Here is a 14,515-nt window from a genome sequence, read left to right on the forward strand (position 1 = left end):
CCACCATCACTGTTTCACATATTTTTGCCTCATAGTGTCTCTCAGGCTCCCAAACACCCTTTTCTCCGAGCTTTTTAGATTTAGTTCCCAGACTCGTAGCTCTTGAAAACCTTTCTCTGTTGTTTTTTATTTTTATTTTTTTATCCTCCCAACACTCATGTTTGTGCTCTGCTCTGAAATAAACTAAAACAGCTAGATAACAGATGCAGTGCTGCTGGCTGTGGGAAACTGCTTAATTACACATTTGCTTATGTTGCTGTGGAAAAGAAAGAGAAAATGTGTGTGTGTTTGTCCTCATGTTGTTTGTGAATAAAGCAGTGATTATACGTTCCGGTTGTTTTCCTTTCAAGCTAATGAGGCCGGAGAGACGCCGCTGGATATCGCTCGGAGGCTCAGACACGTACAGTGTGAGGAGCTGGTGAGCTGCAGCTTTAGTCTGGCCAGAGCGTTACTTCACTGATCCATAAGAGCCGTCGGTCATTTGAGTTGTTTGTGTTTACAGCTGAACCAAGCGCTGGCAGGAAAATTCAACGCCCACGTCCATGTTGAGTACGAATGGCGCCTGCAGCATGAAGACCTGGATGAGAGCGACGAAGATCTGGATGAGAAGGTGAAGTTTTCATCTAAATTAAAGTGAAATACTCATCAAAACTCGTAAGCAAAGAAAAGGTAAAAGAACGTTTACATCTTGTGGAAGCTGAGACATAAAACGATGTGTGGAGCATCACATAAAGGTTTTTTTCCAAATGATAAACTTGAAAGTTGTTTCTGTTGTATTAAAAATTCAAAATGAATCGAGATAGACTTTCACCAAGGTGAATACTGCAGTTTTAATCTGACACTTGAACGTGTTGTCTGCATAATAAATAGGAATATACTTTGTAAAATAATGTGCAGATCAGCTTTAGCCCCACCAAAGTTGGTGGTGCTTCTTCAAATTAAGTGCAGAGTAACACATAAGTTTGTTCATCTCATTTAATGGTTGAACGACTACATAGTTTTTTAAAGTCGACATTAACATGATAATAGTTGACGTTGACTAGTTGATGACGTCATAGGAACTCAAGACGCTTAAAAAAAACAAACGCTTTTATTTACAACAAAAGAACAACAAAACATCGGGAGCAAATATTTATGCTCCTTCCATTAATCAAACTGCAAATAAGTCACAGGAAAACAAAACTATTATTAAGCTGCAAAAGTTAGTTTTGTTTTTTAATCCACTAAATAAACCACCGCGGCGGTGGTGGATTCTCCACCGGCTGTGGTGCGCACCCGTTTTTATTTTATTTACTGGATTAAATAAAGTAAGAATAAAAACAGATAAAAACAGGAGGCGAGCGGTGGTGGATTCCACCGTGGATTAAATAAAATAAAACTAAAAACATCATCTTTTTAGTGAAATCCTTCCACACTGTTGATGAATTTCTACCTGCGTGGGAAGACTTTGCCTGCTCATCACCTTCCATCTGCTTGGAAGAATCCGTTTTGTAGCCAGCGGCCCAGCTGATCATGTGACACAATCACTGACTGCATCTAGTCGCCGTGAAATTTTAAAACTCGCGAGATATCCTAGGATTGACTTGTCTATTCAACCCCTAATCTCATTTGTCTGGTTTCGTCTTTTATCTCCTCCTTCATCTTCTGCCTCCAATCCAGAAATAACTCTCCAAGATCCAACAAAGTTAAAGTCAGGTCCTCTGGACGGTTTCTTCTTGTTGAAACGTTTCGTCTTTCATCCAGAAGACTTCGTCAGTTCGAGGAGCCACAACAAACTCAGGCTTATAAATAGCACCTTTTCATAGTGGGTCAACCATCTGAGCACCATCAAACTGGTTGACCAGGTTGTTGTGAAGGTGCTACTTATAAGAGTTTGTTGTGGCTCCTCGGACTGATGAAGTGTTTTGGATGAAAGATGAAACGTTTCAACAAGAAGAATCCGTCCAGATGACCTGACTTTAACTTTGTTGGATTTTTCTACCTGGATTATTGAGCATGAGTCATGATAACTCTAAGATGTTTACTGGATGCTTTAGTTCCTAAACGCCACATGGAGGCTTGCTATAGGAGAACTAAGTTAGGATGCATACATACAGTAAGTGTGTACTTTGGAGAACTACGGCTCAAGTTCTGCAGAAAGATGTAAAAACTGAAACTCAGCTTCTGATTCTTTATTCCTGAATAATTTGACACACGTTAAGCAGAAAGATTGATTGTGAAGTAAAACGGGCTTAAGATCCTCACATCGATGCATGTTTTTCCAACATTTAATTTCAACCTCTGACCTCCCCGCCCTCCTTCCAGCCGAGCCCCCACCGGAGAGACGATCGCCCGGTCAGCTGTTACACCCCCGGCAGTAACTCCCACTTGCCGTCCAGCCGGGACAAGGACAAGCAGCGCCTCCACATGCCCAACCTGGTCAACAACGAGACTTACGGCACCATCCTGAACAGCAGCTCCCCTCAGCCGGCCACCACCTCTGCTCCTCCACTGCCCCCGAGGAACTTGGGTAATATCAGACTTATGCACAGTTCACTTTTTATGACTGAACAACAGAAAAGTTTATTGCAGCCCAGATAACCTGCCTGACCTGCATTTGTATTGAGGAAGTTTTATTTATAGAGGACGCCCTCGAGGAACGTTTAACTCGGATCTACGTGACATTTTGACCTTTTGTTCACCGTGGAGACAGATGTGGTGCCTTAAAACAGCCAGATGTGCTGCTAATTGAAGTCACTGTAGTTCTTACCCGTGTGTGCGAATCGCTCGCAACAATCATTTCTGTTTATTTTATTTGTTCTAGCCCAGTTATCAGGGCTGGGAGGGATCAGCCAGTCCTCCACCACCAGCTGGAAACCAGCTTCTTTAGACCTGACCTGCCGACAGCGATCCTCCTCAGATCCTCCCAACATGCACCCACCTGTGCCCCCCATGAGGCTCACATCAACTGCAGGTAAGACCAGCTTAGTTCAGTCGTTTGGCTAAATTAATGTTGCCTTTCAAACTGAAGTACTGTGTGCAGAATATATTTTTTTCCTTCATGGATCCATTAGACCTGTTTTTGTTTAAATATAGGCCGACGTCCAAGTCGGCTTGAATAATCTTCTAATTTAATCCCAGTGAGAATGACAGTAAGAGTAATCTATTTTATTGTTAAAAGAATTTTATGTTCTGCAGATGTTTGCAAACCCTAAATCAGTTCTGTTCAATCAGACCATAATAACGGGAACCTTTTGTTATATTGGTTATCTGAACTAAAACATACAATTCTGGTCTTTTTAAAAAATGTAAATGGACACGATGATCAGAATCTGCCTTAAACTTCTGATAACAGTGGATTAAATGATTTAAAGAAAAAAAATTATGAGAAAATCATAACTAAGATACTTCCAGTTTAACAAGTTATATTTTTATGTCCTAAAAAATATTTTACAAAACAGTCTCCTTTTGTTAACTCAGTTTTTTTTTTCAACTTTGAATTTTATCATGAAATCTGTCTTGAAACTTCGAGTATGAAAACCTATTGTCGTCTTCAGGTTGTTTAAATGTGCAGCACTTACATCCAAATATCAGTCAGCTCAGTTGTTCATGACCGCAGAAGGAACAAAAAAGAGTGACTTGTATTAAAATGCGTTCCAGGTCCTTCTCTAACAAAGATGGATGCCATGAACATGCAGTCCAAATCTGGTCAGGGTTTGTTAGGGACCAGGTCAGCACCGCCTAAATCTCCTTCTGGGTAAGAACATAAAACATCTGCATGTGCACACTCCTTCAGCTGTTTTGAGTCATAGCTATCTGTAGAGGTATCATATTTTTTGGCCTATAAGTTGTGGTTTTTTTGCATAATTCACATGCCCTGCGACTTACACACCGAAGCAACATATTGATGGATTTTCCCCCCATATTTATAAACCAATTTTTGACTGAGATATGACCGTTTTCATTCATTCTGACTGAAAATATTGAACACTACCATTATCAGTCACTGGATGACACTCTAGTAGTATGACATGCCGTTGTGTCATGTAATGGGTAAAAGACTATTAATGACACAATCGGCTTGCCATAGTCTGCCACCGTCGTCCAGCTCGCCTGGAGCAACCGTCAAATCAGCTGCATTTCACTGCGCCGCCCCGGTGAAATGCAGCTGATTTGATTGTCAAAGTGCATTTATTAAGCAAACATTAGACTGAGACACACTTTTGCTATAATTTCGAGCAAACAAATAATTGTTTTGAAGTGTTAATCTTGTTAAAGTCCTCCTGTGCATGCTCCCGTGGCCGCCTTTTGGCAACCAATCGATTTTTGGCACAACACCAGCCCACATTTCTGGGTTGTCAGCAGTGACGCATAATAGATGTGACTTATGGAATGGAATGGAATGGAGTTGCCCGGAGTTCCTTAAGGCTCTGCATGTTGTAGGGTTGTGTTGGCTTACGCGACTCTGCAATATTGCGTGGACATCGGGGGAAGTTCCCTTGGATTGGCAGACCGGGGTGGTGGTCCCCCTATTCAAAAAGGGGGACCGTAGAGTGTGTTCCAACTACAGGGGGATCACGCTCTTAAGCCTCCCTGGTAAGGGCTATTCGGGGGTTCTGGAGAGGAGGGTCCGTCGGATAGTCGAACCTCGGATTCAGGAGGAGCAGTGCGGTTTTCGTCCTGGTCGTGGAACACTGGACCAGCTCTACACTCTCAGCAGGGTCCTGGATGGTGTGTGGGAGTTTCCCAACCAGTCTACATGTGCTTTGTGGACTTAGAGAAGGCGTTCGACCTCGTCCCTCAGGGAACCCTGTGGGGGGTACTCTGGGAGTATGGGGTACCGGGCCCTTTGATACGGGCTGTTAGGTCCCTGTATGGCCGGTGTCAGAGCCTGGTCCGCATCGCCGGCACTAAGTCGGGCTTGTTCCCGGTGAGAGTTGGACTCCACCAAGGGTGCCCTTTGTCACCGATTCTGTTCATAACTTTTATAGACAGAATTTCTAGGTGCAGCCAAGGTGTTGAGGGGATCCATTTTGGTGGCCTTAGGATTACGTTTCTGCTTTTTGCAGATGATGTAGGTCTTATTGGCGTCATCAGATCGTGATCTACAGCTTTCGCTGGAGCAGTTCGCAGCTGAATGTGACGCGGCCGGGATGAAGATCCATCCATCCATCCATTTTCTTTACCCGCTTGTTCCTTTTTGGGTCACAGGGGTCGCCGGTGCCCATGTCCAGCAATCACTGTGCGAGGGGCGGGGTACACCCTGGACGGGTCGCAAGTCCATCACAGGGCCACATAGAGACAAACGAGACAAACAACCATTCACTTTCTCACTCACACCTATGGACAATTTAGAGTTACCAATCAGCCTAACATGCATGTTTTTGGTCTGTGGGAGGAAACCGGAGTACCCGGAGAAAACCCACGCATGCACGGAGAGAACATGCAAACTCAGAAAGGCCCCTGGACCGGGGTTTGAACCAGGGACCTGCTTGCTGAGAGGCAGCAGCTCTACCAGTTGCGCCACCGTGCTGCCGGGATGAAGATCAGTTCCTCCAAATCCGAGGCCCTGGTCTTGAGCCGGAAAAGGGTAGAGTGCCCTCTCCGGGTCAGGAAGGAGGTCCTGCCCCAAGTGGAGGAGTTCAGGTATCTTGGGGTCTTGTTCACGAATGAGGGAAAAATGGAACGTGAGGTCGATCAGTGGATAGTTGCAGCGTCTGCAGTGAAGCGGGCGCTGTACAAGTCTGTCGTGGTGAAGAGAGAGCTGAGTCAAAAGGCGAAGCTCTCAGTTTACCGATCGATCTACGTTCCTACCCTCATCTATGGTCATGAGCTTTGGATTGTGACCGAAAGAACGAGATCTCAGATACAAGCGGACGAAATTAGTTTTCTCCGCAGGGTGTCTGGGCTCTCCTTTAGAGAGAGGGTGAGAAGCTCGATCATCCGGGAGAGACTCAGAGTAGAGCCACTGCTTCTCCACGTCAAGAGGAGCCAGTTGAGGTGGCTCAGGCATCTGGTTGGATGCCTCCTGGACACCTCCCTGGTGAGGTGTTCCGGACACGTCCCACCGGGAGGAGGCCCAGAGGAAGACCCAGGACACGCTGGAAGGACTATGTTTCTCGGCTGGCCTGGGAACGCCTCGGGATTCCCCCGGAGGAGCTGGATCAAGTGGCTGGGGAGAGGGAAGTCTGGGCCTCCCTACTTAGGCAGTTACCTCCGCGACCCGACCCAGGATAAGCGGAAGAAAATGGATGGGATGGAATAGAATAGAATAGAATAGAATAGAATAGAATCAGCCTTTATTGTCCCATGGATGGGAAATTCAAGTGTAACAGCAGCAACAAATAAAAAGATTTCACACAAAAGTTCCTAAATGTTAAAAACAATATATAAAGAAATAAGATGAACAATATCAATAATAATGTTCAATATGTGTTTAAACATTGATAAGGACAGACTATTTACAATACAGTAATATAGGCAGTGTATGTGTTTTAGCAGAGGTCAGCATGTATTTAATCCTTATTGAGTTTGTTGGGAGCAGTGATGGTTGTAGAGTCTAACAGCTGCTGAGAGGAAGGACCTGCGGTAACGCTCCTTTGTGCATTTAGGATGCAGTAATCCGTCACTGAACGAGCTCTCCAGTTCAGCAACAGCTTCATGCATGTGGTGGGAGACGTTGTCCAGCAATGATGTTATTTTAGCTAGAGTCCTTCTGTCTCCCACCACCTGCACTGGGTCGAGGGGGCATCCAAAAACATTGGCCTTCTTGATGATCTTATCTAGCTGCTTCTTCTCAGCTGATGATAAGCTGCTGCTCCAACACACACCGTAGAAGATGGCTGATGCCACTACCGAGTCAAAGAAGGTCTTCAGGAGCACCCCCTGCACTCCAAAAGACCTCAGTCTCCTCAGCAGGTAGAGTCTGCTCTGACCCTTCCTGTAAAGTGCATCAGTGTTGTGAGACCAGTCCAGTTTATTGTTCAGGTGAACACCCAGGTACTTATAAGAGTCCACCATCTTGATGTCCACTCCCTGGATGTTCACCGGGGTCAGTGAGGTGGGTCTGTGCCTGCGGAAATCCACCACCAGCTCCTTAGTTTTAGCAGCGTTGATCAGGAGGTGGTTCTGCTGGCACCAGTCCACAAAGTCTTGAGTCCGCTGTCTGTACTCTGAGTCGTCCTCACCTGTGATGAGGCCGACTGTGGCAGAGTCATCGGAAAACTGTTGCGGCGAAGCGACGTATTTATGGATTGTTCCACTTTATTAGATATATTTGGACTGATGCGACTTTCATTTTTCATTTAGCCTTTATTTATCCAGGTAGTCTCATTGAGCCACGAGAACTATTTTCAAGAGAGACCAGTTTAGGAGCAGATGGGGGTTAAGGGCCTTGCTCATGGGCCCAGAGTGGGGCAAATGAGGGTGGGGGCAGGTGTGGTTGCTTCACCTATCCTGCCCACATTTTTGATGTTGTCTGTACCGGGGCTTGAACCGGCGATCTTCCGATCACTAGCCCACCTTCTCTAACCTCTGCGCCACCACTCCCCCTTATAGGGTTTTATAGGGTGGTGCGACGTGTACGGCGGAAAATACGGTAAATGTCAGCCATCCTTTGTTTGCTACGTTCTAAAACGTGCGTCTTAAAAATGTCTCTGTCTTTGGTGGTTTCCAGCTGGTCGATCTAATTATTTGTGAAAGTGCTGAAATAAATTTGTAACGGGGCTGCAGTAAGCCTCAGAGTTACTGTTACTCTGGTGATGGGATTGTTAATCCTTTGTTTTTATTGTTATTATTCAGAAATGATAAGAGCTTCAGCCGAAGTTTCCTGAATCGAACAGAGCCCACAGAAAGAGAAGGTGAGTGAACGGATGTTTGAGCTGCTTCGGCGCAAAGAAAGTTGCCCATTCGTCGCTTGACCGGTGGAGTTGGCTTTTTCCTCCGGTTGTGATGTAGTTTCCTGTTTCCTGTTCCAGCTAAGGAAGTACCAGGATGCCCCCAGAACTCCACGGGTCACTCTCTGCCTCCGGCCCCCGTTCCCAGAAAGGCCTTCCCAGTGAGCATCTCATCCTTCTTTCAGTCCAAACTGAACCGAGCTCACTCGTTTACTTTGTTACACATTTACTGGCTTCTTTGTTTGTTTGGGTTTTATTTATTTTTTTATGTTTTTGTGTTAATCAGTTTAGTTCTGTTTCTGAGAAGAGGAGCTCGTTTCAACGTACAAACATGGTTGCAAAATTAGATTTTAAGAACAATTCTGGAAACTTTACACTTGTGCTATACCACTTTAAATTCAAATATAATTTAATTTAGCTAATGAGAAATAACCTACATGGACATAAATTTGAAAACAAAATTAAAACTTTTCGCAAAATCAATGTTAATGGAAGGGTGAAGGAGTTCACAAGTCTTATGTTAAAAAACAAAACAACTAGAGTAGGCAAATAAAAATTAAGTTAATAATTTGTTGGCTTTGTACAGCTTTAAGTAAATGTCAGAATTTCCTTTGAGCTCTGTGAAAATCACCGTGCTAGCATCATAAGAGATAATAAAGAAGAGTTGCACAAGCGTTGGCGAGCACATCATGGTTTCAGCCCAGGAAAATAATTAAAATAAAAACTTTGAGAGAAAATGTAAGTTTCTTTTTACTTTAAAGCGTTTCATATCGCCCTGATTCTGGGCCGACTTGAGCTGATGCTTTCGTGTTTGTTGCCTCAGAAGCAGAGACCAAAGCGGGTTAAAGCCATTTACAACTGCATAGCTGACAACCCCGACGAGCTGACGTTTTCTGAGGGCGAGGTGATCGTGGTGGACGGAGAAGAGGACCAGGAGTGGTGGGTCAGTATCGCTTCAGCTGCACACCCACACATCCACTTTATTTAATTTGTTAATGGCTGCTAGCATCAGTTTTCAGATTAAAGCACAAAGCGTTGTCTAAATAATTCACACATCTATGTAGCTGTCAATCAGGGGGTGAGGGGGAAATTATGGGGGGGGGGGGGGGCGTCGTTCTCCTCCTGTTTTTATATTGCCTCCCGTTTCTTCCTCCTCGTATGAACCAGCTGTAGCTCGTTTTCCTGACCTGCAGGTAGGACCGTATTTCGTCAGCCTCTCTGTCCCGCAAACAACCATGCTACCATTGCTCCTTTTCTGTTTCGGGGCAGGGGGAGGACAAAACCGCTAAGATGGTGCTTCTGTGACAAAAATATGTGAACAAGAGTAGCAACTTTAGCAGGATTTTTGCTGCTAGGGGCAATGTTGTGAAAGTGATTGTATGCTGAACAAAAATATAAAAGTAACACTTTTTTGTTTTTTTCTATTTTTTCATGAGCTGAACTCAAAGATCTGAGACTTTTTCTTTGAACACAAAAGACTTTTTTCTCAAATATTGTTACAAATGTGTGTAAATCTGTTAGTGAGCACTTCTTTCTAATCCATCTCACAGGTGTGGTATGTCAAGATGCTGATTAGACAGAATGATTATTGCACAGGTGAGCCTTAGTCAGAGTCAGAGTCAGAGTTTCTTTATTGTCATTCGCACCTCATGTGGTACATGTGGTGGAGCGAAATATGTACACAAGGTCCCAGTTACATCCAACAATAAAATGTATAAGAAAAACAGTAATAACATCTAAGATATGAACTAAGAAACACATCAACTAAATATACACTAAGCACTCATAACATAAAACATTGAACATCAGCACAAACATGAACATGAGTCTGTGAGCAGATGTGCACGCATGAACACATCAACATTGAAACAGATCAGCAGCAACATGAAACAGATCAGCAGCAACATGATATGGTTTTTCACAGTGATATTCCTGGTTAGAGATTCATGAGTCTAACAGCCTCAGGGTAGAAGCTGTTCCTCAGTCTAGTGGTTCTACACTTAATGCTCCTTAACCTCCTTCCTGAGGGGAGTGGGGCAAAAAGTGTGTGTGCTGGGTGAGTGGGGTCCTTCATGATGCAGGTGGCCCTCTTCCTGCATCTGGAGGTGTAGATGTTTGTGATGGTGGGGAGGCTGATTCCGACAGATTTCTGTGCAGCCTTCACCACTCTCTGCAAAGCTTTTCTTTCTGCAGCTGTGCAGCCTCCATGCCACACATTGATGCTCAAGGCTGACCACAACAAAAGGCCACTGTAAAATGTGCAGTTTCATCACAGCACAATGTCACAGATGTCTAAAGTTTTGAGGGAGCGTGCAGTTTACATGCTGACTGCAGGAATGTCCACCAGAGCCGTTGCCTGTGAATTGAAAGTTCATTTCTCTACCATAAGCTGTGTCCAAAGGTGTTTCACAGAATTTGTCAGTGCATCCAACAGGCCTTACAACTGTAGATCACGTGTAACCACACCAGCCCAGGACCTCTACATTCAGCATCTTCACCTCCAAGATCAACGCTGTGAATCGAGTGACTCGTGGTGGAGGTGGGTGTGCAGGTGTATCTTGTGGACAACAAACACGGGGGTTGCAGTTGTAAGGCCAGTTGGATGGACTTCCAAATTCTCTGAACACAAACATTTCTGCAGTCTGCATGTAAATTGCCCCCCCCCCCCCCCCACACACACACACACACACACACACACACACATTTCACAGTGGCCTTTTGTTGTGGTCAGCCTGAGGCACACCTGTGAGGCGGACGAGTTATCTTGCTAAAGTAGAAGTGCTCACTAACAAATTTACCGGTACATACATTTGTGAACAACATTTGAGAGAAAAAGGCCTTTTGTGTTCAAAGAAACAGTTTTAGATCTTTGAGTTCAGCTCATAAAAAATGGGAGCAAAAACAAAAGCGTTGTGTTTCTATTTTTGTTCAGTGTTTCTTTATTTTGTGGCTCGTCATGTTCAGTTGTAGCCCTGTTCAAATGTTGCCAAGGAGAAACATGTCCCAGCTTTTCATTTTCAGGTGTAGGCGACAATTAAAATAAACGCTTGATCAGTCAAGGTAACAAGAAAAAGAACATCCTGTTGAATATAGTAGATGTCTGTTGTGACGTAGCTTTGTGTTACCATCTTTGCACCCTTAGATGTTGTAGGGATGGATGTTTCTCTCAGTTTGATTCAATTCTGTTTCAGAAAATTCAGATTATTTTGTCAGTTTTGCTAAGACTAAAACATCAAACAGCCTGAGCTGGATCATCTGCAGTGGCTTGAAAAAAGTAAAGGCTTTTTAGCTCAAATTTCCCAGAGATTAGAAAATGCACTGATCTCCAAATGGCATTAAGTTTATAAAAGGGCACTTTTTAAAGGCACCATTTAAATATTAACTTTGTTTTAACTAGTTGGGTAGTAAACGAAAATTGAGTACTCCAAGTTTGAACAGCAAAATCTGCTCCAGTGCACTTTGTACCAATGTTTTAGAGATAAATTAGATTTTAGGTCTTGTTCAAGTCACCTGTAGGACAGATCAGAAGATGCTATTATTATTATTTTTTAAGTCAATATATATTTAATCTAGAGAAATTGCATTTCCTGTGAAAATGCAGTACTTATTGCAGAAGAACTTGCTGAAAAACAGCTGAAATGTAGCTGAAATAGAAGAACAAGCCTAAGTTAGCAGAAGAAAGCAGAAATAACACATTTGCTGAATTATTTTGAAAAAAGCAGAAATTGACACAAAATTAGGAAATTAGCTAAAAAAAAAAAAGCTAAAATTAATAAAAAATATGCTGAAAAGTAACTGAAAAAGCAGAAAGAAGCTTAATCTACCAGAAAGAAGTGGAAGGAGATGAAATTAGTTACAAAATTGCATAAAAACAGCTATAAAAAGTAGCTGAAATGGTGGAAAAAGCTGAAACTAGCAGAAATAGGCTGAAAGGAGCGCAAGATGAAATGAGCATAAACAAAGCACAAAAATCTGGAATTTATCTGAAAATAGCATAAATTAGCTAAAAAAAGCTAGCTGAAAAATTAAAACAAGCTTAAATTAGAATACTTTATTTTTATAGTACCGTTAAAACAAATGTTACAAAATGCTTCACATTAATCAATTAAAACAACATTATAAATTACATCAGAAACACAAAAGTAGACCAAATCAATTAAAATACATAATATAAGAAGAAAAAAAAAACAAAGAAATTCAGATATTAAACGCCTTATTATAAACAAGTAAGTTTTAACTAATGATTTAAAAGAAGACCTGTCTAATATTTAGAGGAAGAGCATTCCACAAATTAGGAGCCCTGACCATAAAAGCCCTCCCTCCCTTCTGTCACCAGTCGAGCTCTGGGAGTGGAAAGTAATAAGAGATTTAAGGATCTGAGATTGCAAGAAGGGATGTAGGGGGTGAAGCTCAGATAGATATGATGGCACAAGACCATTCAAGGATTTAAAAACGAACAATAAAATGTTGAAGTCAATTCTAAAAACCACAGGGAGCCAATGCAATGAGGACAGAACTGGAGTGATGTGCTGATATTTATGGGATCTTGTGAGAACTCTAGCTGCAGTGTTTTGTACTAGTTGAAAACTATTAAGAACTTTGGGGCAGACCAGAAAATAATGAGTTACAATAATCAAGATGGCAGGAAATAAATGCTCTGATTGTGGCAATATTCCTAATTTGGAAAAAATGCTGTTTTAGTGATGTTCTTAAAATGTTTTTTTTTTTTTTTTTAAACAAAATCAGAATCAAAGGTCACCCCTAAATTTCTGGCTTCATGAGTGCAGTTAAAACAAAGAACAGAAAGGGACTGAACTACTAAATCCCCTTTGGCCTTGGGTCCAAACACCATCACCTCAGTTTTATTGTTTATGAGTGAAAGAAAATTATCAAACATCCAGGTTTTGATGTCTGTAAGACATAGGGTAAGTTTATTGAGTGTACAGAGGACTGATGGGTTAATAGCCAAATAAATCTGGGAATCGTCTGCTTACAAATGAAAAGAAACATTGAATTTATGAATAACCTGACCAAGTTGTGGTATAATCTAAATGGAAAATAATGGAGTCCCAAGAATAGACCCTTGGGGGACACCACAGATGAGAGAAGCTGAACTGGAGGAATTATTGCCAGAAATTACTGAAAAAGTTCTGTCATGAAGATAAGGTTTGAACCACCTCAGAGCAATGGCTCTAGAAGCAGAACAAACTCATTTGCCCAGTTAGGTTGAAAAAAGCAGAAATGAGCACAAAAAGTGGAATTTATCTGAAAACAGCCAAAAGTAGCAACAACAAAAAAAAAACTGAAAGTAGCTAAAATAGCAGAAAAAAGTTTAAAATGGCAGAAGGAAGTGGAGAGAGCACATTTTTTGCTGAATTAGGCTGAAAAAAGTTTAAATGAGTGCAAATAAATGTGGAGGAAAGACTAAATATTTCAAAAAGATAAAGCTGCACCAATATCAAAAGAGCTGAATGTTTTGATTTATGATTTGTTGAAACCGCACAAAAGTTGCGGAATGAGAAAGTTGCTGAAAATATATGGAAGAAAAATGGATCACAATAGTGTGAATGCTTCATAAACATTCACACAACAACTTGAGAGCCAGAATAATGTTGTCAGGAGGATCCAGCAGGTTCAGAAACAGCTCTGTCTCAGTCCAGTGCATCATCAGTCAGCACTCAATGACCCGAGCATCTCACCAAAAAATAAAACTGATGAATCCTCTAAATAATATATCAAACACCAAAATAAAATAAAAAACATTTGCCTTTTTGACGACTTGGTTCTTTTACATTAAACTAATTATATTGTTGATTAATGCATCCAGTCTGTAAATAAAATAATCCTGTAATGTTTACTACAATAGTTGAGGAAATTAAGGGGGACTAAAATCATTAATACAGTTCCTTTTGGGAAATCTGTTCTTTTTTTTAAATCTGGTACCAATAAATCAATAAAGTGCAAATTTAAACGATTGACGATTCAAAGAATCAGTATTGAATCACCTGGCGAAAACAGCATTTTGTTCAAATATTATTTACATCCTTAAACTTGTAAAGTTTAAGGATGAAAGTTTAGATGTAAACTAGCGTTGATGAAAGCAGTATTTTAGTTTCCTTGTTTAGATTTTGTCCCAAAGCAGCCTCCGTTCTCTTAACTTCCCTTCTGGGGTTCCTCTTCACAGCTGGGCCACATTGAAGGCGATCCGATGAGAAGGGGAGCATTTCCTGTCACTTTTGTTCACTTTGTCGCCGACTGAAAGGACCGTTTGGGAGCCCAGGAAGTGGATGTAGCGTCCCTCTTTAACTCATCTGTTAACCACCTGCAGTCGTCCGCTTTATTTATCCTCTTCACGGCAGTGTCGTCACTTCGTCCAGACGTTGTCTCGTTCTCATGGCAACAACTGCAGCAAGTCTCGAGGCCTCGTGGGGCAGCTTGTAGTTCTTAAAGTGGACTCTTTAAAGAAATAATGATTGTAGTGAGAGATCTTTGGCAATAAATGCACTTTTCTCGTCTTAATCCATCAGAATGAAGGTCACGTGTTCAGCGTTCGTAACCCTTTTCTGTTGATCTGAGACTGCAACGATGTATTTTGTCTTACTAGCCACTCTGAATGTGAACAGTCGTACATTCCACATCTG

The 14,515-nt window shown here is 42.1% G+C and overlaps 1 protein-coding gene across 1 annotated transcript in view; it reads left to right on the forward strand.

Moving 5' to 3' along the window:
• The window catches only part of asap2a (ArfGAP with SH3 domain, ankyrin repeat and PH domain 2a), a 64,742-nt gene extending 50,286 nt beyond the window's left edge, over positions 1–14,456 (forward strand). The window contains exons 20-28 of the mRNA XM_037695040.1: positions 351–418; positions 503–610; positions 2,305–2,509; positions 2,804–2,953; positions 3,640–3,736; positions 7,780–7,838; positions 7,956–8,035; positions 8,704–8,817; positions 14,059–14,456. Coding sequence (XP_037550968.1) covers positions 351–418; positions 503–610; positions 2,305–2,509; positions 2,804–2,953; positions 3,640–3,736; positions 7,780–7,838; positions 7,956–8,035; positions 8,704–8,817; positions 14,059–14,133 — 956 coding nt within the window. The 3' untranslated portion in view covers positions 14,134–14,456. The remainder of the gene's footprint in view (positions 1–350; positions 419–502; positions 611–2,304; positions 2,510–2,803; positions 2,954–3,639; positions 3,737–7,779; positions 7,839–7,955; positions 8,036–8,703; positions 8,818–14,058) is intronic.
• Positions 14,457–14,515: the final 59 nt, after the last annotated feature.

Source organism: Nematolebias whitei, chromosome 21 (genome assembly GCF_014905685.2).
Source record: "Nematolebias whitei isolate Nwh7 chromosome 21, NemWhi1, whole genome shotgun sequence".
Lineage (NCBI taxonomy): Eukaryota > Metazoa > Chordata > Actinopteri > Cyprinodontiformes > Rivulidae > Nematolebias > Nematolebias whitei.